Source organism: Bubalus kerabau, chromosome 19, assembly GCF_029407905.1.
Source record: "Bubalus kerabau isolate K-KA32 ecotype Philippines breed swamp buffalo chromosome 19, PCC_UOA_SB_1v2, whole genome shotgun sequence".
Classification (NCBI taxonomy): Eukaryota; Metazoa; Chordata; class Mammalia; order Artiodactyla; family Bovidae; genus Bubalus; species Bubalus kerabau.
The window spans coordinates 34,157,641-34,179,966 of record NC_073642.1 but is presented as its reverse complement, the minus strand read 5'-3'; the positions used below and the strand labels follow the sequence as shown (position 1 = coordinate 34,179,966).

The following is a 22,326-nucleotide window of genomic DNA, read 5'->3' as shown; positions in this document are numbered from 1 at the left end:
ATTTATTTGGCTGTACCAGGTCTTAGTCTCAGCATGGGGGATCTAGTTACCTAACCAGGGATCAAGCCCGGGCCCCCTGCATTGGGAGAACAGAGTCTTAACCACTGGACCACCAGGGAAACCCATAGTCTCTTATTTTCTCTCTCTCTCCCTTTCTCGTTTTCACTCTTTCTTTTTCTGTTTTTTTCTTTCTAAGCCTCTCCCTTTCTATTCTTCTATGTAGCTTGTCTGTCCCTATTTCTTATTTCTTTCTCACTTCATCATGCTCTCTTCTTTATCTTTCCTTGTATTTTTTTCTCTCCAAATCTTAATCTCTCCATGACTCTGTTCTTCGTGTTTCTATGACTTTATGTTCATGGCTCTGCTCTCTTGTCTTTCTATGTCTGGTTTTTTGGATTTTTGTTTCCTTGTCTGTGTCTCATTTCTGACTCTTTATATTTCATCTCTAATCTTCCATCCTCTATCCCCTCTCTGTCACTTTGGCCCTGTAGATCCGAAGGACTTTCATCAGTCTTCTGCTTATGAAGCTCCCTCTCCCTCTTCCTTTCTGGTACACCCAGAGGCTCCTGGAACTGGCATGGGAGGTTATTCTCCCAGTTTACAGATTTGGAAGCCGAGGCTCTGATTGTTGGTACCAGACTCCCATTTCTGGATCTCTTCCTCGACGTTCTCGACTTGCTCCTGTCCGCGTAGTGCCTGCCCACAACCTGATCCGGCCCAGAGTCCGGAACTTAGCACCTCGGACAGCTCCCGCAAGGTGCAGGGGCGGCCAGGCCTTCCTTCTCGCGAGTGCAGAAGCCGCGGCTCAGTGAAAGCTCGGGAATCTCGCGAGAACAGCTGCTGCAGGCAGAGGTGGCGCGGGCGCGCGAGGAACTGTCCTGAGACGCGCGCGGGCGCGAGCGCGCGCGCACCCCGCCTCCAGCCCCGGAGCGGCTCGCAGCCGGCTCCGAGCCGCATCGCTGGGTGCAGCGCAGCGCGGTGGCCTTTCCGCAGCCGAACGACAGCGGCGGGTGAGTCCCGGGTCCAAGGGCCCAGAGAAGGGCCTTGCAGGGAGGTTGGGCGCAGGTGGAGAGAGGGTCACCCGATCTCCAGCTTTGTACCTGCTACGCTTCACCTTTGGATGCAGGGGGTAGGTCGAGCTGGAGAGGTGGAGAGTCGAGGTGACCTTCCCTGTTAGGGCGGGGGAAGAATGCTTTAGGTGCCCCAAGCCTCCCCCAGCCCTCACCATCCCCATTCCCGGCTCCCGCAAAGGGAACCCGGGTCTTGGATGACGTCAGACCCCTGGATTCTGGAACCTGGGCCTTGGGCCCACCTGGCGTTCCCAGCAAACAGTCCTCCTCCTGGGGCCCTCCTCCTGGCGCACGCGGCTGGGGAGGGGGGCGCCTCGAGGCGGGGTGACTGTGGCCTCTTTGGGGGTCCTTCTTGACAAGAGGCGCCTGCAGGAGGAGCAGTTGTATTCCCCAGCCCCCACCTAACCGAGGCGGCGGGCCTTTGGACCACTGGTCTGAGCCACCTCCGGTTTTCGGGATGGGTGCATTGGTTTGAGCCTGGGGTCCAACGGGGCTTCGGGGTGGTATGTGGAGGGCCCAGATGGAGCTCATTGTAACGCTGACAGGATTCGGTCACGAGGAGGGGGGAGATACTTGGGAACCCATCTCGGTCCCTGCCTCTGGGAGCCCCCAATCTAGAGGTTGGGGGAAGCAAGTAGAGTCTTGGACAGAGAATTTGCCATCTCAGGCAATTCAAACCAGTAATGCCCCAAATCCAGGATGAGGGGTTTAGGGAGGGCCAGGCAGACTTTCCTGTGGACACCAGGAGCACAAGGAGAAAGGGAGACAAGAGCCAGTGAACAAGAGCCTGCTCTTGGAGGAGGTGAGATTTGGATGAGAAGAGAGGTAACGGAGGGCACTTCCAGAAATGGCCTGGACTAAGGCCCAGAGCAGGGAACCAAGCATAGCTGTTGGGAAACCTGGCCTGTGAGCCCAGCCTTGTGACTGACCCCCATGGGGTGGGGAAGTTTGGAAAATTTTGTAGCCTATGCCCCACCTGTTCTGTCTTCAAGGGGCAGGACTCTGAAAGAGGGGAATGGTTCTTGCAGAGAGATTTTGTTTGGGGCTGCACAGATCTTGCTAGTTGAGATTTGATCTGGGTTTGGTGAGCCTGAGTTGCTGAGAGAGGACTAACTGGTCACTGGGCCACAGAAAGAGGGTCTTCTTAGGTCTAGCAAAGCCATGGAGAGTTAGCACGATCCTGGGAGAGGAGCTCTGGATAGGGGCCCTGGGCTCTGTTCCTTTTTTAACTTTTTCTCTGGCTGGCTGGCCACCTTTGAACAAATTGATTCCCCTCTCTGGGCATCTCTTTGCCAGCACATTTCTCTTGGGATGAAATAATAGGACTAAGTACTGACCTCCCTTGAGGAAGCTGCTTGTTCTAGTTTAGAGCTTCCCTCTCAGTTTTTCTCCCTCTTCCTTTTCTCCCTTCTCCCTCTGCCTTCCTCTTCCTGTCCCCGCCCCCATTGCCCCAGCTGTTCCTCTGCTGGCTGCACTTCTGTTCTTGCTGACAGCCTGGAGTTTCTGAGGTTTGCTGGAGGAAGTGAGGTACAACAGGGCTCATGAAACTGTGGGGTTAGCCTGATTGTGGGGAGGGCGTCCGTTGCTCCACTCCCACCCCGGGCTTGGGAGGGCTACAGGAAGCTGAAGTCACAAGAATGGAAGGTTCCAAGCTCCTCTGCTCTGTGTCCACATCTTAAGCAAGAATGTGATTGACTTGTTCTCTGTGCTCTGTTCTGTGCTGAGTCCCTCCTGGAAGCCCCATCCATGATGGAACCAGAAAGAGACTGGATGAGAATGAGTGAGCATTCGTTGCCCAATAACTGGTTCAGAATATAAATAGTGGGAGGCACAGCAGGGATGTCTAGAAGGGCTTCCAAAAGAGGTGGGATATGAGAAAAATGGTAGGACTGAGAGGAATTGGCAGGGCTCTGGTTTAGGGTCACTGGAAGCAGACGGGATGGCTCGATATGATCAGCATGAAGCTGGAAAGCGGGTCAGTGTGTGGACGAGAAGCAGAAGGTGGTGGGTGGGAGCTTTGTAGCTGATTGCCACAAGGCCTTGACTGCCAGGCACAAGATCAGTAGGGGCTACTGGAGAGTCATCACAGGACAGTGATAGCCATGCCAAAAGAGTAGTGTTTTCTGAGAAAGATTCAAACCCTGATGCTGGGAAAGATTAAGGGCAGGAGAAGGGGGCAACAGAGGATGAGATGGTTGGATGGCATCACCGACCCAGTAGACATGAGTCTGAGTGAACTCCAGGAGATAGTGAAGGACAGGGAAGCCTGGAGTGCTGTAGTCCATATGGTTACAAGGAGTCAGACACAACTTAGTGACTCAACAACTGGAGAGTCATCACAGGACAGTGTGAGCAATGCCAGGAGAGTAGTGTTTTCTGAGAAAGAGTCATAGTTCAGGGACATCGGGGCTGGAGATATGGGATTGGGTATGGGGTAAGGAGACCAGAGGTGGAGCCAGAGGGGGAAACTTCCATCTGAGCAGATAAGCTCTGGGTGGGCAGGAAGAAAATGACCATTTCTATGCCAAGCATGGGGCTCATGCTGGTGAGTAGGGAGCCCTGGAACAAACCACAGGTCTCTGTCCTGATCTGAGGCCAGACTTGACTCCCTTCTTTTTGGCATGGACCTCACTCTTTTTACTGTGGGACCTTCTGTCCCCTCAACTTTACAGTTAGAAATGGAATAAATTATAGTCTGTCTTTTGAACAAAATTCAGTTAGTATTTGCTATCTTACTGATAACTAAGGAAGTGTTCTCTTAGGCCTGCATCTTTAGGGGGATATGTAGCACTCCCAGTGTCTCCCAACATTATGAAAGACTCTCAGTTGAGGAATGAATTGCCACTTCTCTCCTTTTGCAGTTTAGGGGCTTTGGTTTGCAGAGGCCGGTCATTGCTGCTCCCCTCTCCCCCTGCCCAAATATAAAGGCTAATCCCTGACAGAAGAGCAGCGGATCCTGGAACCTTCCATTCTTGTGACCTCAGCCTTCTGTAGTCCTCCCATGCCTAAATTCTTTCTGGGCTAACAGTCTACAAACAAGGCAACCTTGCCCTGTGCTCTGGCCCTGAGAGCTGGCTTTCCCACCATCAGTACTTTGCTACACTGACTTCTCTGTAACACGTTTGGGAAAAAGCCTGGGACCAGATTGGGGTCAGGTTGGAGCCAGAGTTCCAGCCTCCTCCCTTGAGGCTCCTACAATCTAGCTGTTGCCTGCTCTCCCTCCGCCTCTCTTCTTTGTTTTCCTGGAGGACGTTAGTGTTGGACCACAATCTCCCATTCCACATCCCATTGTCTCATGCGAGGCGATGCCTCCTTCAGCTGCTCCTTCTGCTGGCTACACCTGAGTCTGGTCATCGCTGGCATGTGGCCACCTCCGAAACCTTCAACCCCAGTATTGTTCTCTGACCACCTGCCTTGGGACCTCAAGGAGACCTCAAGTTCTCTGACACTTCCATTTTCTCTATCTCATGAGCATGGCGCCTACCGTGTCCTTCCTGGACTTCATGGTCCTGGATTTTAACCGGCTCTTGCCCTCAGTGACCATGCCATCGGCCCGTGTGTCCCACCCCAGAGCAGACCACTCCCCCCCCAATCCCCCCAGTTCTGGACTCTACACTAAGAATGTGGAAAACTTCTGGTGGCCATCACATACCGGGATAGTCTCGGTCTGCTTCCATGGAGGGTCTCCAGCCTCGGCCGTCCCTTCACCACTTCTTGGGACTGTCCTCACTTTCCTCTTCCCATCAGCTGTCCACCCTATTCCATGGGAAGAGTAGTCCAAACTTGGACCATTATCCCAAAGCCCCTTTACTCACGTAGAGGGTTAGTTGAGTGGTGTAAGTGGAAGTTGGAACCATACCTGTGTTTCTCTACTTCTTGAATCCTAGGGCTCCTAGTCTAATACACCCACTCTGTGCTACGGATGCCGGCCCTTCCTGTCTCCTGACATATCAGTGTCTGTCAGCTGCTTCCCCCTCTACTGTATCTTTAGTATCTCCGCTGTTTTTCCTTAACAATACTGTCTGCCCTGCTTATTAATGTGCTCAAGTCTCCTATCTGGAAAAACCCATCTAACTGTATGTCTTCCTCTAGCTGCTGTTGTTTTAAACCTATGACTTTGTGCACAGTGATATAGAAAAGTGATGTAAGATGTTGTAGACATTTTAGAAAATAAAGATGAAAGACAATAATATAATCTTACTATCAAGAGATGGCTATTAATCCTTTAATGTATGGTATTTCATTCTTGACACTAATATTCTCTGTGTTATATTAAAGTCTCAGCTGAGTTTTTTAAAAAATTAGTCTGCTAGACTTATCCCTCTACCTCTCCTCATATTCCCTCATTTCTTGGCAACTGCCCTCCGCCCCACCACTCCCTGAAGCTGTGACCTTCTAATTTCCAGAATCAGCCCATGTCACAACTGACTGCTCCGTGGCCATGGACATTGTTGACCTGGTTGACCAGTCATTAAAAAGGTTGAAATAACCTGCATTCATTGACGTGAAACATTTTCATGAGATATTGTTGAGTGGAGAAAACCAGATTATAAACTAGCATGTATAAAATGACCTCATTTTTGTCATATATGCTTGTGTGTGTGTGTGTGTTCAGTTGTGTCTGACTCTGCGACCTCATGAGCTGTAGCCCACCAGGCTCCTCTGTCCATGGGATTTGACAGGCAAGAATACTAGAGTGGGTTGCCATTTCCTTCTCCACATATATGCTTGCTGCTGCTGCTGCTGCTAAGTCGCTTCAGTCGTGTCCGACTCTGTGCGACCCCATAGACGGCAGCCCACCAGGCTCCCCCTTCCCTGGGATTCTCCAGGCAAGAACACTGGAGTGGGTTGCCATTTCCTTCTCCAATGCATTAGAGTGAAAACTGAAAGTGAAGTCGCTCAGTCGTGTCTGACTCTTAGCGACCCCATGGACTGCAGCCTACCAGGCTCCTCCGTCCATGGGGTTTTCCAGGCAAGAGTACTGGAGTGGGGTGCCATTGCCTTCTCCGCACATATATGCTTATGTATACATAAAACCAGAAACCTAAAGGTCAGACTGTTAAAGGGGTGACCTCTGAGAAGGTGGATTTTGGAAGAACCTGTATTTTCTCCTTTATGGACTTTGATTTTTTTTAACTTGCAGATATTTTTATGTATGTTGCTAAAAAGCAACATAATTTCACTTTATTAAAAAAAAACTTTGAAGTTATATTTTTTTAAAAGAAGAATAGAATCCTTCAGTCTCTCCCAAGACTCAGAGGATAAAGCTCAAATTCTGCTCATGGCCTTTAAGGCCAGGATGACTAGCCCCTCCCATCTCTTGGCCCTATTTTTGCCTTTTTTTCACTCCTTCCACTTTAGGCTTTATCTGTGCTCTGCTTCTTTCTGTTTCTTAAATTTGCCATGCCATAGTTCTGACCTTCCCTTTGCACATGTTTTTCTGGTTCTTTCTTTTCCTGGCCAACTCTTATTTATCCTTCAGGATTCAGCTCTGATATCACCTCCTCTGTGAAGCCCTCCCTGGCTCCTCCAGGATGGACCAGGGAGGTGCACCTCTGGGTTCTCACAGCTTTGTGTACTTGCTCTCGTGGAGCACTTCTCAGACTGTGTTATAATTGCCCACTGACTTAGTTACCTCCTCTACTCTTACCTCCTCCCTTTCGACTCAAACTTCCCTCCCATATTGCAGAGAAAATTGAAGCAGATATGTGGGGCTCCCACTGTCCTTTCCAAGGCCTCAGACCTCCCCCATCTGCTTGCATCATGTTTTTCTCCCCATCTCCTTGCACTGGACCCCATGCTTCTCCCTGTTTCAAGGGCTTGCTCCGTGAATTAAGTTCTGTCTCTGTTGTAATTGCAACTCTTCCCTGGAACTTGCACGTCTCGAGCTTATCAACATCCTAAACAGACAACCTCGAGCCATAGTCTCTCCTTGAACCACTTGTCTTACCCAGGTATTACCCTATTTCTGTTTTCTAACAAGGCAGGCTTCTTCAAATTGTTGTCTATACCTGCTCTCAGCTTACACGTTCAACTATTAATGTATAGTTTGGCTGCTACCACCCCCAACCCCTCAGCCCAGCTCCTACCACCTCCAGAGTAGTTCTTGCTGGGGTCACAGGTGACTTGCTGCTGCTGAGCGTACTGAACATTTTTCAGTCCAGGCCTTTTGATGCTGGACCTCTCAGTGGCATCTGTCACATTTGTCCACTCTCTACTCCTGGCTTTGGAGACTTCACACTCTCCTGGTTTTCCTCCTGCCTCATCAACTGCTCCTGCTCATTCTTTGCCAGCTCTTCTGCTTGACTTTTCTTTTCATTTATTTTTTTTTAAACAGGTAATACATTTACACGATTCATAATTCAAAAAGATGTCCTGAATTTCATCAATTCTAAAATAAACACTTTGATATTTCTGAAAACATTTTAATGTCTGTGACTTTAAAATTTTGGCATCTTATCATTATAAATTGGTGGGTTTAATTTTCTTTCTTTTGGTAAATAATATAATGATCTAAAAGTTGATGGTGTCTTGGATTTGATGGTATAAATATTCATAGTAAATGGGATTTCCCTGGCCGTCCAGTGGTTAAGACACCATGCTTCCACTGCAGGGGGCACAGGTTTGATCCCTGGTCTGGAAGATCCTGCATGCCTCATGGTGTGGCCAAAAATAGAAGAAAAAAAAAAAAAACCAGATACATAGTAAACATTATTCCTCCTGTCTACTCCCATGTCTATGTAGTTCCTCTGTCCTCCAGGAACCACAATTATTTTTTATTGCTGTCCTACTAGAGATTCTTGATTCTTTGTGTATATATAGCCAAATGCAACTATATATTTTTTCCCTGACTTAAAATATTTATCTATTTTTATGAAGTGTAATTGACATATATTACTTTCAGGTGTACAGTATAATGATATTTGTATATATTGTGAAATGATTGCCATAAATTCTAACCAGTGGACCTCCAGGAAATTTCCTGGCTTTTTTTGCAGAACAATTTGAAAATAAGTAGCAGACAAGACATAATATTTCTAAATACTTCAGCATGTGTCTTCTAAGAACCAAAGTATTATTCTATGTAACCACAGCACCTAAGAAATTTAACACTTACTTGCCTGGAAAATCCCATAGATGGAGGAGCCTGGTGGGCTGCAGTCCATGGGGTCGCTAAGAGTCAGACACGACTGAGCGACTTCACTTTCATTTTTCACTTTCATCCATTGGAGAAGGAAATGGCAACCCACTCCAGTGTTCTTGCCTGGAGAATCCCAGAGACGGGGGAGCCTGGAGGGCTGCCGTCTGTGGGGTCGCACAGAGTCGGACATGACTGAAGCGACTTAGCAGTAGCAGCAGCAACAGTAATATCTTCTATTCAGTCTGTATTCAAATTTCTCTACTCATCCTAAAAATGTCCTTTATAGCTGTGATTTAAAAATCCAGGACCACTCATTGCACTTGGTTGCAATCTCCTGCAAGTCTCCTCTCTGAGTTCCTCTACCAATTTCTATCTTTCATGACATTAACATTTATCTGGGAGAATTTCCCACAATCTGGACGTGTCAGATTCTTTTTTATAATAATTATTTTCAGATTAAGCATTTTGGCAGTAATACTACATAGGTGATGTTGTGTTCTTCTATGAGTCACGTCAGGAAGCACATAATGTCCTATTGTCCCATAATCAGGCAAGTTTGAGAAGTTTGGTCACTTGGCCTGCCAGATCCTTTCATTACAGAAGTAACTTTTCTCTCTTGTGATTAATAAATAACGTGGTGGTGGGGGGGTGTGACACTCAGACTGTGCCCCCTCTTCCCCAGCCATCTTTCACCCAGCGGTTTAAGCAGCCGTTGATGATCCCTGCCTGTGTCAGTTCTACGTAGGCGTTACAAAATGATGATTTAAAAAATTACATCATTCCTTCTGTCTTAGAACTTTTCCTGCCCATCTCCCTTTCTTTTGTGTGTTATAGTGAACTTTCACATTCTTTTCTTTCAGTGTGTTATCATCCCTAACTGATATTATTCATATTTTTCCTCCAGCTTTTTATCTTGAAAACTTTAAAGTTGAAAGAATAAAACAGGGACACTCATGTAACTTCCCTGAGAGTCACCAGTTGTTAACATTTGCTACATTGCTTTGATTCTGTCTATATCTATTCATTATTCCTTATGTTTTGAACTATTTGAAGATTCAGATATCACAACACTTTACCCCTAAGCACTGGAGCACATATTTCCTAAGAAAAAGGACATTTTCCTGCATAACCTCAAGAACACTATCACACCCAAGAAATGTGATATAGACCCAAATATTACTATCTAGAGTCTCTATTCAAGTTTCCTGATATCCCATTGTTTCCCCCTTGAACCAGAATCCAATCAAGGTTTACACTTAGTTTTTGTTGCCATATAGCTTTAGATTCCATTAGGTTAGAGAATCCCTTATCTTTTTTTCTTTTTATCTTTTAGGATGTTGGCATTAAAATTTTTTATTTATTTGTTTATGGTTGTGCTGGCTGTTCTTTGCTGTGTGCAGACCCTCTCTAGTTGAGCGGAGTGGAGGCTGCTCTTTGTTGTACTGTTCCTCTTTGTGTTCCTCTTTGTCTTCTCCTGTTGCCGTGCACAGGCTCTAGGCGCACGGGTTTCAGTAGTTGTGGTGCCTGGGCTTAGTTACCCCACAGCCTGTGGGATCTTCCCAGACCAGGGAACCATGTCCCATGCATTGGCAAAGGGATTCTTAACCACAGGATCACCAGGGAGGTCCCAGATGTTGGCATTTTTTAATGTCCTGGCCAGTTTAGTTTATAGAATGCTCCACAACTTGGATTTGACTGCTTGTTTCTTTTGACTAGATTCAAGCTAAATATGTGGGGGCAGGAATACTACATAGGTGATGCTGTGCCCCTCCTGGTATATCACACTGGGAAGCCATAATGTCTCTTTGTCCCATTATTGGTGAGTTTGAGTTTGATCACCTGGTGAAGATGGCGTCTGCCAACTTTCTTCACAGTAAAAGTGCCTGTTCTCCTTTGTAATTAGTAAGTCATCTTTGAGACTCTGTGACTGTCTTCTTCCCCAACAATCTTTCACCTAGTGAAAGACTTAGCAGCTATTGCGGATCCTTGTGTGAATCAGCTGTGACATTCATGATTGCAAAATTAGAAGATGTTCTAATTCTGTTACTCCTACATTTATAGCTAGCATTCTTCTGCAAAGAAGAGCTTGCTTTCTTCCTCCCTCATTTAAAAAATGAGTGTCACTTTGGATTATTTTTTAAACTCAACATTTATATTACTGTCATTATTTTTGATGCTCTGAATTCTCCCAAATTTGGCTGACTGGTAGCCCCTTCAAATTGGTGTCCTTTTGACATGTACTAATTAGTTGAATTCCTGCTTATTTCTGGCACCACAAGATGTTCTAGGCTGATGTTGTATTTCTTTGTCCTGGCTTGGGACCAACCACATATTTTTAAAGACATGAGTTCATATCGATGCCTCCAATTCAAATCCAACATCACAGGACTCTTTCTTATCTTCCCATATTCCATATTCTGTCTCCGTATCTAACATTGAGAACCCAGGTTCCAACAACACAAACACATTCTCTCATATGTTCTCTGCTACAGTACATACGAAAAGTTTCAGTCACCACACTAACACCAACAGTAAACCTGCTAAGATTTTAGATTTCTTTCTAGTTGTTTTTGCTGTTGAGATAGATCCTTTTAAGAGAACACAGAGTACTGAGATCAAGCTACTTGGCCAGTTCCTTTTCCTGTGTGATTGTGTTATCAGTTTGCTGTACAGATAGCTTAATGTGTTTTTGTTTATTTCAATTTTAGTGGTTCTCTCCAATATATATATATTTTGGCTGTATCGCCCAGAATGCAGGATCTTAGTTCCCTGTCCTGGGTTCCAGCTGAACCTGGGACCTCAGCAGTGGAAGCTCAGAGTCTTAACTACTGGGCCACCAGGAAAATCCCTGTGTTTATTTCAATTTTAGACTTTCATTTCTTTCGGGTGTAAGTTTTTGAATACGTAAGACATTGTATGTAAAAAAATCTGTAAAAATCTTTACGCAGAGAAGTCTCACTACTCATCCTAGCCCTTCCATCATATGGATGACCATTTCATTCCTTTCTTATTTATTCTTTCTGTATTTCTCTTGCAGAAACAAACTTATAAATGCATGTTCTTGTTTCTCCTTCTTTTATATAAAAAGTAGCATTCTAATTACAATAATTTGTACTCTGCTTTTTATTTTTTTGGCCACTTCTTGTGGCTCCTGGCGTCTGTTTCTCAGCATCTTAGTTTCCTGACCAGGGGTTAAACCCACCCCCCCTGCAGCAGAAGCGCCAAGTCCTAACCCCTGGGCTGCCAGAGAATCCCCTGCTTTTTCTACTTAACTGTATATACTGGAAATGATTCCATAGAAGTTCAGAGATACCATCTTCTTCTTTTTTACAGCTACATGTTACTCTATTGAATGATATACAAAGTTTATTCGAACAGTTGCTTCCAACATTTTGCTACTGTAAAATAGCATCATCCTGAAAACATATATTTGTTGTTTCTTATTTGTGGGTAAATAACTAGAGTAGGATTCTGGGGACAAAAGCAAAAAATACTTTTATTCTCCTCTCCCCTGCTTTATTTTTTTTTTTCAACATGAAAGGTAGCCTAAACTATTCTATGCATTGTATTTTTTCAACTGCTTGTAATTGTGGAACTCTCCATATCAGTATTTTTAGAAATAACTGTGCCTGCATGCTCAGCCACTCAGTCATGTCCAACTCTTTGCGACCCCATGGACTGCAGCATGCTAAGCTCTGCTGTCCATGGAATTTTCCTGCCAAGAATACTGAAATGGGCTGCCATTTCCTCCTCCATGGAGAAACAGCCAGTACCATTTATTTAACCAGTCTGCTGTTGATAGGCATGTCAATTGTTTCCAATCTTTTGGTATTACAATGTTACAATTAATGCAGCTGTGTAAAAGAACCGTTTCATGCTTGTCTTTGTCATGCCTATCTTTTCCATTTGTGGTAGATGTTGTTAGGTTTTTACATCTGTATTTGATTTCATATCACAAAGGGACCACAAAAGATTATGATGGCCTAATCTTCAATAGAGCCAGAGGAATTTGACTGGAACTCTAGGAAGATTTGTTTTTCTTTTAAAGCAAACTCATAATTGAAGTATAACAGGTAGAAAAGTGCACACATTGTAATCGTATGCTTGAGGAATTTTCACAAAATCAACACCTCTGTGTCAGCAACAACCAGGTCCAGGAACCGACCACGACCAGCACTCCTGATGCTTGTGTTGCCTTTACCCTCCTGACTTCTAACACCATAGATTCTCTTTGCCTGATTTAAACGTTATAGACATCTCTGCCCACTTTTTTTTTTCTTTTTCCTATTTCTATTTATTTATTTGGCTGCGCTGAGTCTTAGTTGCAGCATGAGGATCTACAGTCTTCCTTGCAGTCTGTGGCATCTTTTAGAGAGAACTCTTAGTTGCGGCATGTGAGATATAGTTCCTTGACCAGGGATCGAACCCAGACACCCTGCATTGGGAGCGTGGAGTCTTAGCCACTGGGACCACCAGGGAAGTCCCTTTGCCCAAATTTTGATGCTGCATTGCCTTAGTGCTTGGCCATAGACCATTTTCTGTTTTTCAGTATATCTGTATTTATCTATCAAGGTTACTGTTCTGGTAAAATGCTCTCATTTGCTTCCTTAACCCTCACTCACCAACCATTACCTGATGTCTGTCTCAGCACAGGCCTCCTGCTAAGCTCGTGACCTAGATATTCCCAAAGCCTACAAGGCTTTGTCCTGTCTGGAGGTTCTCACGGCACCTCAGACTCTGTATGTTCACGATGAAGCTTCTCTTCTTCCCTGGAGCCCTGCGCCTCTTCTCATGACGGGGCTCTCAGTAAACAGCCCGCCGTTTGCTCAGTGGTTTAAGCTGGCAGAGAGTCTTCATGAGGGCCTCCCTCCCCCCACACCCCAGACCCACCTTGGAGCCCCTTCTAATTGGCCTCCTAAGTGCCTCAAGAATCCCACCCTGCCCACCTCCATTCCTGCTCCCTCTCCACGCACTCTCTGCTCTAGCCACAGTGGCTTTCTTTCCCTTATTCAGAAGCACGAAGCTCTTTCCCACATCAGGATCTGTGCAAGCTTTCCCCCCTGCGCAAGAGGCTGCCCTGCCTCAGGCAACTCCTCTGTATTCTTCAGGTCTCCCCTTACGGCTTTCCTGACTCCCCAGACCAGATCACCTAATATATGCTGTGCGTGTTTTCATGGCCATCCTTCTCTTTTATACTGTTCACGGCCGAGGTTATTGACTGTTTCATGCCAACAGCAGGGACCGCTTCTTCATGCTGTCTCCCCAGTGCCTGGCAGGTTATAAATGCTCAAGAAGTGAATGAATGACTGGAGACAAAGGCAGGGGGAGGGGAGCCCAGCCTGTGACTGGGGCCAGGGCTCTGCCGTGTTCAAGGTCAAGAATAGAATTTCCTCAAGCTTTCTCTGTCACTTGACTTGCACCTACTTGAGGTGGCCTCCCAGGTTCCTTTCCCACCCTCTCCTTGGATTTTCTGAAAATAGATTTTATGCCTGGAGGTCAAGGGCAGGAGTCCTTGGAAGGGTAGAGCTGGTGGAATGGTGGTTCTGTAAGACGGGTCCTGCTCCAGGGAGTTTCCAGCCCAGCTGGGGCTGAAAGAAGTACTTGGCTGGGTGAGCCATGATCCTCAACCTTCGCTGACTCTTCTTTCCTTCCAGTTTGAGACAAAGAAGCGTGGACAGGCCGCTGGGCCAGCGGGTGCCATCATGTCAGGTAAGGGGAGGGTGGATCCACATGGGTAGGACGGGACAGTGACATAGGGTGGGTGGCCCTTTTCCTGGTCCGTTTATACCCTGTAGTTTTTGAAGATCAGATTCTTTCGGTCCTCTTGCCCCTGGGTTTCCCCTGGCCCCCACCGAGACCCTCACTGTCTAGCTGTCTGTCAGACCTCTGAACCTGGGGACCAGAGATAGCCCATCCTGACGCCCTGGCCCTCCTGTCCATCTGACCGATGAGTGACATGGAGAGCTCAGTCCCCATCCTTTCTGTCACCATTACTCTCTAATACTCTGAGACCTTTTCCTTCTGGTTTCTGGGTTGTCTGGTTTCTAAAGGCTCAGAACTGGAGAGACCTGTAGGGTCTATCTAGTTTGACCCCCATCCCACTGGATAAATGGAGGTCTAGAGAGAGGGGTGATGACTGATTCTTGGAGTGGAGGCTGGAACCCACATCTCCAGACTCACCATCCTGCTGCTTCTGCCCAGAACTACCCTTGACCCGGTGTCCACGCCTGATGGACGGTGTTTACTGTTTTTATTCTTCTGACAGTGGCGCTGCCTCAGGGCCACTCTGGAGACCTGAGGCAGCAGGAGAGCTGGTGGGGATGGTGAAGTGGCCTGTGGCCACAGGGGCCAAGAGGGCCGCCCAGGCCAGGGGGAGAGCGATCATATCAGGTCACTGGGGAGGGGAGTATTCAGGGCGAAACTGTGGAATGTGCCTCACCTGCAGAGAAAGTGAACAACTTCCCACCACTGCCCAAATTCATCCCGCTAAAGCCATGTTTCTACCAAGACTTTGAGGCTGACATCCCTCCTCAGCATCTCAGCATGACCAAGCGCCTCTACTACCTCTGGATGCGTGAGTGCTGTGGGGTGGGGGTGTTCCAGAGCTGGGGAGCGGGGGAGCGGGTGCTGGCGGGTGCTGGGCACGGGGATGGGGTGCCCCCAGGCCTGGGTCCTTCAGCCTCACCTGCAGCATCTGTCCCTGCCTGACTCCTGCAGGCTCCTCTCCTGGGCCGACTCCCCAGCTAGGCCTCAGTTTCCCTCACCTCCCATCTAGCCTCTCCTCATGCCCCCATCGCAGAGCAGCCGGGTGCGTGTGAGGGGTCTGTGCCTGCACTGCAGTTCATTTATCTTCTCATGGGAGTGGTTTTCCAGGGAACCTCTGGTGATTACCTCAGGTGTCTGGATTTGGAGAGGACTCCTCCCCTCAAAGCCTCGTTTTTCTTGCTTTCACTGGAAGATTGCTCTAAAAGAATGTTCAGTTGGGATATAGTGACCAGGCTGGGCTGGTCACTCCACTTCCCAAGAGGCAGCTTCCTCATTTGTAGGAAAACGGGTACTGGCTTAGTGATCACCATGCCTCCATGTGGATCTGTGTTAAGAGCTCGAGTTCTCATGTTCTAAGGTTTTGAGGTTGAGTTAAAGGCTCCAGTTTCTGATGGCCTGTGATGTTAGAATAATTACGACAAGGGTACTAGATCAAATGAGCTGGAGAGAGATGGGACTGTGAAGAGAGATGTAAACCAACAGAAAAACAGGGTAAAAAAAAAAACTAAAACTGGAAAGAAAACAAAATAAAAACAGGTTAATGAGTGTTCTATGTAAAGAGCAAATAAAATCAGTGAGAACACCATGATTCCAGGAAATCTGGTGGTAATAAATAGGGAGGAGGAAGCACCGCTGAAACTCACAGAAAGAAATGCTTACCCTCATTGTGAGGGGCCCTGAGAGGGGTGTACCTCTCATGTGACAGCCTTGTCAGGCCAGGCTTGGGGAGCGGTGGCCCGAGGCTCTGGGAACTCTGCCCCTGAGAAGATCTCATCCAGAAGCTGGATTTAAGGGCTATAAATATCTTCCTAAGTCCTTACTAGGTTCTGGCCAGATGCTTTGTTCCCAAGGAAATGTATATAACCCTTGAGATGCTTAAAGAGTTCTATTCAAAAGCCAAGCCCATAGATGCCTTGCTGTTTGAGGCCAAGATTAAGCCTGCCTTCCTTTGTTTATTCAGCAAGTGTTTGGTGTTGTTTTTTTTTTTAATTTATTTTATTTTTGGCTGTGCTGGATCTTCGCTGTGGCATGAGGGGTCTGAGGCATGTGGGGTTTTTTTTCCCCCATTGGGGTGTAAGGGCTTCTCGTTGTGGAGCATGGGCTCTAGAGAGCACGGGCTCAGTAGTTGCCCTGTGGCACGTGGGATCTTAGTTCCCTGGCCAGGAATTGAACCTCCGTCCCTTGCGTTGGAAGGTGGAGTCTTAACCACTGGACCACCAGGGGAGTCCTCGTTCAGCAAGTCTTTGTGGAGCCTTAAAGGGACTTGGGCTAACAACATTGGAGGAAGGGAGCAGGTACCCTGATGTCCAGTGAGCTGGGTGTGTGTTAGTGCAAGCATCAGATGAGGAGACTTGAGGTCCCTGCTGGCTCTAACTCAGGGATACAGAATCAGAGGTTCAGTTATAGAGTATGTAAGCATGGAAGACAAGGAGCCTGGGTCTCACTCTTGGGGAACCTCTAGTTTGGTTGATGGGCTGGGATTTGTCCTTTGGGAAACATGAGAGCATCCAAGTTGTTAGGAGGTCAGAGGGATGGGAGGTGAATAAGAGTGCTGTAGTGAAAGAAGACTTCTTGGAGGAGGTGGTGTAATAGGATTAAAGAAAGACTGAGATCCCAGCCACTGCTGCCTGCCCTATATAAGTGTGGGGCAGATGGTATGACGACGTAAAGAGACATTTCCTTTTCCTTTCCCCTTTTCATGCCCTACCTTGCAAGAGAAGATGGAAGATGGGTTTCCTGTGCCATGGGCTTGGTGGTTGCTGTGGGTCTGGGAAGGCCAGGGGCTGAGGCTATACTTATAAGAAGAGCATTTCTCCCAGGTTGAGGCTTTGGGGCTCTTCAACAGGACTTGCTAGGCTGAGACTCTGAGTTCCTGATCGGGGGAGACTCTTTGTTCTCTGGAGTTCTCGGATCCCCAGGAACAGGGGTGTGTGTGTGGGGGGTTGGTCTGAGCTCCCAGTTATCTTTCTTACAGTCTATACCCTCTGTGTGTGTGTGTTATATGTGCATCTTATGTCCCTCTGTGTGTGTACTGGCTGATGTGACTTGTGGGTACGCATCTGTATAAATGTGGTTTGCGTGTGTGTGTGTGTATGTCTGTGACTTTCTGGGCTTGTGCTTCTGCCTGTGTTTGATTGTGGGTCTGTGTTGAGTTATGGGGGTCTATGTCTGTGTATGGTGCTTGTGTATTTCTGCATGGGCCTTGGTATCTGTGTGCGTGTCTGCTGTCTGTCTGGTGTCTGTTTACGTGCTCCTGGGTCTGCAGTGAATAGCGTCACGCTGGCCGTGAACCTGGTGGGCTGTCTCGCGTGGCTGATCGGAGGCGGGGGAGCCACCAACTTTGGCCTTGCCTTTCTCTGGCTCATCCTCTTCACACCCTGCTCCTACGTCTGCTGGTTTCGGCCCATTTACAAGGCCTTCAAGTAAGTGACGGGTGCTGAACCCAGCTCCTAACCCTGTATCTTTGTCCATCTCCCCTGTCTCTTCTCTACATATTTTTCTCTCTCTCTCTCTTTTTTTTTTTTTTTTGCTGTCCCCCAAGCTCACTTTCCCTTTATTCTCAGCTCAGACTGCCAGGTAGGATTTAGGCTTCCTGGGAACTCTAGGCCGGAGTGAGAGGGCTGGGAGTCAGAGCCTTCCTCTTAGGTCCTTCCTTCTTCACTCTACCCTTGGGTGGGACAACATAGAGACCAGACTTGTTCTTGTTTTCCCTTCCCCAGGCAACTAGCTGCATGACAAATTTTGCCAGTGGGGCTATCTGTCTTGGTTTAGCTGCCCATACTGGTACCCATGGGGCTGGCTAGTTTGGTGCCAACTAGACCATCTACCCACATGCCAGTGGGAAAAGCCATCCATGTGCCACTGACACTGTTTATGTGCTAACAAGGGCATCCAACTCTGTGCCAAAGGGACTACCCATCCATGTATCAGTAGGGCTAACTGTCTTAGTGCCAGTGGGTGTCTGCCTTGTGTCAAGTGGGATTTTCAATCTTTGTGCCAATGGATTATCCCTTTCAGTGCCAATTGGGCCTCTAATATTAATGTTTGCCAGTTGGATCCATCCGTTTATGTGCCAGTTAGGTTATAATCTTGGTGCCAGTCATGAGTCCATTATTGTGCCAACAGCACTTTCTATCTCGTGGGGCCCTCCCCTCATGTACCCCTGGAGCTTGATGTCTTGGTGCCAGTAGGGTTGTCCAACCCTTTGACATGGGTTGTTTATTCCTGCCACAACAGACCCATCTATTTCTGTGCCAACCATCCATGTACCAGTGAGTGGTCCATTCATGAGGCGATCTCTCCCTATGCAGTGTGGTACACACAGGTCCAACACATGGAAACTTACAAAGATCCATGGGTAAATGGTGTCCCATTTTGACCCCTTAACTAAGATCGACTGAGTACTCACTTACACTTGGAAGGACTTGGAAGTCTCGAAGGCAGGGAAGCCGTGTCCCTCCACCCAGGTGACAGGAGATGTCTCCTCTGTTGCAGGACCGACAGCTCCTTTAGCTTCATGGCATTCTTCTTCACCTTCATGGCCCAGCTGGTCATTAGCATCATCCAGGCCGTGGGCATCCCAGGCTGGGGTGTCTGGTAAGAGACCAGGGTGTCTGGGACTGACCCAGGGCTAGCCGGGCGGCAACTGGGGTGTGTCCTTTGCTTACTTCTGTGGGCTAAGCTGCCTGGCCTGTGGGAACACCATGAATTATTGGAAGTGTGAAGGGATTCAGGATAACTTAGTAGATACAGCATAGCATCAGAGGAGAATAAGGCAGTGGTTTTTAGGGGTGATGAGGGATATCAAGCATCATGAGATAACCCAAGAGAAGGAAGTCTTATGCTCTGAGAAGCTTGTTTCCTGAGCCAAGGGTTCTTCCTAAAGCACTGACACAGGCCCTGTCCATCCATTGATATGGTCTTTCTCTGTGGCAATGAGAAGGTCCCTTACTCTAGTGGGGTGGCTCCTGGGTGCCCGTCACTGTGCCAGGCAGCCCCACAGCTGGCCTGTCTCTGCAGCGGCTGGATCGCCACCATCTCCTTCTTCGGGACGAACGTTGGCTCAGCAGTGGTGATGCTCATCCCCACCGTCCTGTTCACGGTCATGGCCGTCTTTTCCTTCATTGCCCTCAGCATGGTATGTGGCTGCCTTGGGAGCTACAGGGTGGTGTTGGGAGGGACCATGATCTGTAACAACCCTTCTTCCAAGTTACAGAAAGACCCAGTGGTCTTCCCAGGGACTCACTCTGGGATGGCTCAATGGACTTTGCTCCCAGGGCATGGGTCGGAGCAGGGACTGGCTTTTATGGTGGCTTACCTCTGGCTCCCATGTCTTTTCTGGATGGGCTGCCTCTTCCCCTTGATTAACCCTTCCTTGTGCTCCTCCCCCTACAGGTCCATAAATTCTACCGGGGCAGCGGGGGGAGTTTCAGCAAAGCTCAGGAGGAGTGGACCACGGGAGCATGGAAGAACCCGCACGTGCAGCAGGCGGCCCAGAATGCAGCCATGGGGGCAGCACAGGGCGCCATGAATCAGCCGCAGACTCAGTATTCTGCTACCCCCAACTACACATACTCCAATGAGATGTGAACCAGCCAACCGACCGGGAGCTGGCTGGGGGCCGGTGGGATGGGGGCTCAAACCACAGGGTCTGTTGTGGTGACCAAGCAGGGTTCCCCCTTCCCTTTTTCTCCTCCCCGACTTTGTACAAAGAATCAGAGTTATATATATATATACACGTATATGTGCCCCCCCTCCCCCACACCCTTGGACTCTGCTCTCAGCACCCTGAGAGCTGTGGGCTGCACTTGGAGCTGTCCCGTGCGGCGGTAGTGGTGTCTGTGTCCCCTTGTGAATAGTGTGCAGTGGAGGTCTCTGTTGTTGTGGTGCTAGATGTACGTTTAGAACTAAACCAGCCCTCCACCCTCCCATCAGGCTGCTCCGTCTGACCTCAGCCCTGGGACCCCTCATGGGGCAGGGGAGGCATAGCAGAGAGCCTGGCCCCCTCCCAAGGTTATGAGCTGAAACTGTTTCCAGTTTTGGTCTTCCTGGGAAGCAGCAGTATTTAGCACTCCTGGGGATGTTGGTGGGGAGGGTGGAGACCTGCAGGGAATCTTCCCTTGCTCCTTTGGATCTGGGTCTTTGCCCTCCCCTCCCACCTCCCACAACCTCCTCCTCCATTTCTCTCTTCCTGCTTCCTGTGGTCTGTTGGCCTCCCCAGGGCTCCTCTCTTCCCCATGTGGCGTTTCTTTGTCTTCCTCCAGGCTGAGGGTCCCACTTGTATCTGCTCCTGAGACTGAAGCCCATTCTCAGATCCAGGAAGCAGACAGAGGACAGGGGAGCTGAGCCTGAGCCGTGATGTGGGAGGGCACACAGCCAGAGATGTGGAGCCCTCCTGGGTACCTGACCCACAGGGGATGGAAATGTAAGGCAGGGTCCTTTCTTCCCTGCCTTGCCTTCTCCTCCTTTACTTCCCAGAGCCCCCTCGAGCCCCTCTGCCTGTGTCCCTCCCTACACTAGCAGCTGCTGTGGCCTGATTCTCCTGCCCTACCCCTAGTGTGTGCTGGGTGATGTCTGCCATCTACAGGGGCAGATTGCACTGCCTTTCCTGAAGAGCTGGGTGGTGTCTGGGCAGTTTTCAGGTGTAAAGGTGCAGCTGTGTGCTTGCTAAGTCGCTTCAGTCATGTCCGACTCTTTGCGACCTTATGGACTGTAGCCCACCAGGCTCCTCTGTCCATGGGATTCTCCAGGCAAGAATACTGGAGTGGGTAGCCATTTCCTCCTCCAGGGGATCTTCCTGACTCAGGTCTCCTGCATTGGCAGGGGGGTTTTTTTTTACCACTAGCACCGCCTGGGAAGCCCAAAGGTGCAGCTGGAACAAAGGATCTGTAAATAATTCCTGGTCTCCGAGTGATGTCTGATTGACCCAAGCCCACTGGGCAGGTGCTGGGTGTCTCTGAATGACCACTGGATTCCTGGGAGCAATAGCTGTTCTGTTTGGGTCTGATAGAAGGGATAGGCTCAGAGGACTGGTCCTGGAGGGATGAGTCTTCTCAGAAGAGAAGGTAGGCGGGACCAACTGAGAGGGGATCATGCATCCCCCCCTGACCCACCCCCCGCAGCTTGCTCTTGGGCATAGGGCGGTTCTGGGCACTTGAACTCAAGGTCTAGGAAGAAGCACAGGCCCAACCCTATGTGGAAGCACAATAGCTGGAATGTGGTTTCAGGTTAGGTGGGGTGGGAGGGGAGGTTCTCTGGCTCCTGTTTTTTATCATATTGAGCTTACTTGCTCCCCTCTGTCTACTGGACTTGATTCTTGGCACTTCCTCACCCCCATTAGAACCCCCTTTCCTTTCCAGGACAGCGATAGAGGCCTGTGGGCCTGTTGTGTCCCAGGCATTGTGAGAATGTTGTTGGTAGAGGTCCTGGCTCTCTCGGAGGCCTGAAGAGGAGTGGGTTCTTAGCCATGGAGCAGCTGCCCATTTCTCACTCATGGCCCCCAACTCCCACCTGGGCAGTTTGGCTTGAAAAACCAAACTCCACCTGGCCACTCCGAGTGCCTCCAGCTTAGAACCCAGCACCTGGATTTCCAAGTGCCATCTGAGCTTTAAGCTCCAGGTACTTCATTTTCCTATAAGGGGAACCAGGGCCTCTGGGAGTTATCTTCCTGATGGCCCCTTAGGCTTGGGCCAGAGTGTGATTGACTCTCTTCTCTACCACTTTCTCCCTGGAAAGCAGTTGTCACAGCCCCTAGTACTCGAAAAGAGACCCTAGGTCTAGGTTCTGCCCTTCCCTCTCTCCCCGCCCAGACCTCTGGCCCCCTTCCTCTTCCTTTCTTTGGTAGCTCCGGAGGCCTGCGGTCTCGCTGCCAGCACAGCGTCCTTGACCTGCTGGATGCTCCCTCCCGTCAGCTTCCTGTCCTACCCGCCTTCACTCTTTCCTGGCTCAGACCTGTATGGCCATGCCCTGGCTCTGCCCTTTGGAAGACCTGCTATACCCGTGCGTGGCCCAGGTTGTCCAGGCCCTGGGATGCTGCATCTCCAGGCATCTATGCACTTTCCTGGGGAGGGAACTGAACGAGAAGTGGGGGCTGGGCACAGGTTCATCTCTGCTGGATGGTCTGGCTTGAGGGTGGGGTGCAGGAAGGCCGAGGTCAGTTCCGCGAATCCTCAGGTCTTTGGCCAGTAACCTGCTTTTGTACTCTGCTGGTGCCCACTGCCCCTCCTTGTTTCTGGGAGACACAGACCATTCTCCAACTGGCAGCTGACCTGCCTGAGCCGACGTGTCTGTCTGTGGTAACTGAGTGAACCATAATAAAGAGGAACGTTTGGCCCTCTGTGCCCTGCTGTG

The 22,326-nt window shown here is 48.9% G+C and overlaps 1 protein-coding gene across 2 annotated transcripts; it reads left to right on the top strand.

Moving 5' to 3' along the window:
• Positions 1 to 932: 932 nt before the first annotated feature.
• SCAMP5 (secretory carrier membrane protein 5) lies at positions 933 to 22,315 on the top strand. Of its 2 annotated transcripts, none has more exons than XR_008705247.1 (7): positions 933 to 1,010; positions 13,866 to 13,920; positions 14,657 to 14,785; positions 17,243 to 17,399; positions 18,472 to 18,573; positions 18,920 to 19,114; positions 19,372 to 19,510. XR_008705247.1 is itself a non-coding variant. In XM_055555612.1 (7 exons), the coding sequence occupies exons 3-7, from the start codon at positions 14,755 to 14,757 to the stop codon at positions 19,564 to 19,566; spliced, it is 603 nt and encodes a 200-aa protein (XP_055411587.1). In that variant the 5' UTR covers positions 993 to 1,010; positions 13,866 to 13,920; positions 14,704 to 14,754; the 3' UTR covers positions 19,567 to 22,315. The 2 variants fall into 2 exon arrangements, 1 of the variants encoding a protein (XP_055411587.1); XM_055555612.1 differs by having other exon boundaries at positions 993 to 1,010; positions 14,704 to 14,785; positions 18,997 to 19,114; positions 19,372 to 22,315.
• Positions 22,316 to 22,326: the final 11 nt, after the last annotated feature.

Bases quoted from the DNA above. Each gene is read 5' to 3' on its own strand.
- SCAMP5 (XM_055555612.1), top strand. From the start codon at position 14,755: ATGACCAAGCGCCTCTACTACCTCTGGATGC. The intron at 14,786-17,242 runs GTGAGTGCTGTG...CTGGGTCTGCAG, and splicing joins CCTCTACTACCTCTGGATGC to TGAATAGCGTCACGCTGGCC. The intron at 18,574-18,996 runs GTAAGAGACCAG...CTGTCTCTGCAG, and splicing joins ATCCCAGGCTGGGGTGTCTG to CGGCTGGATCGCCACCATCT.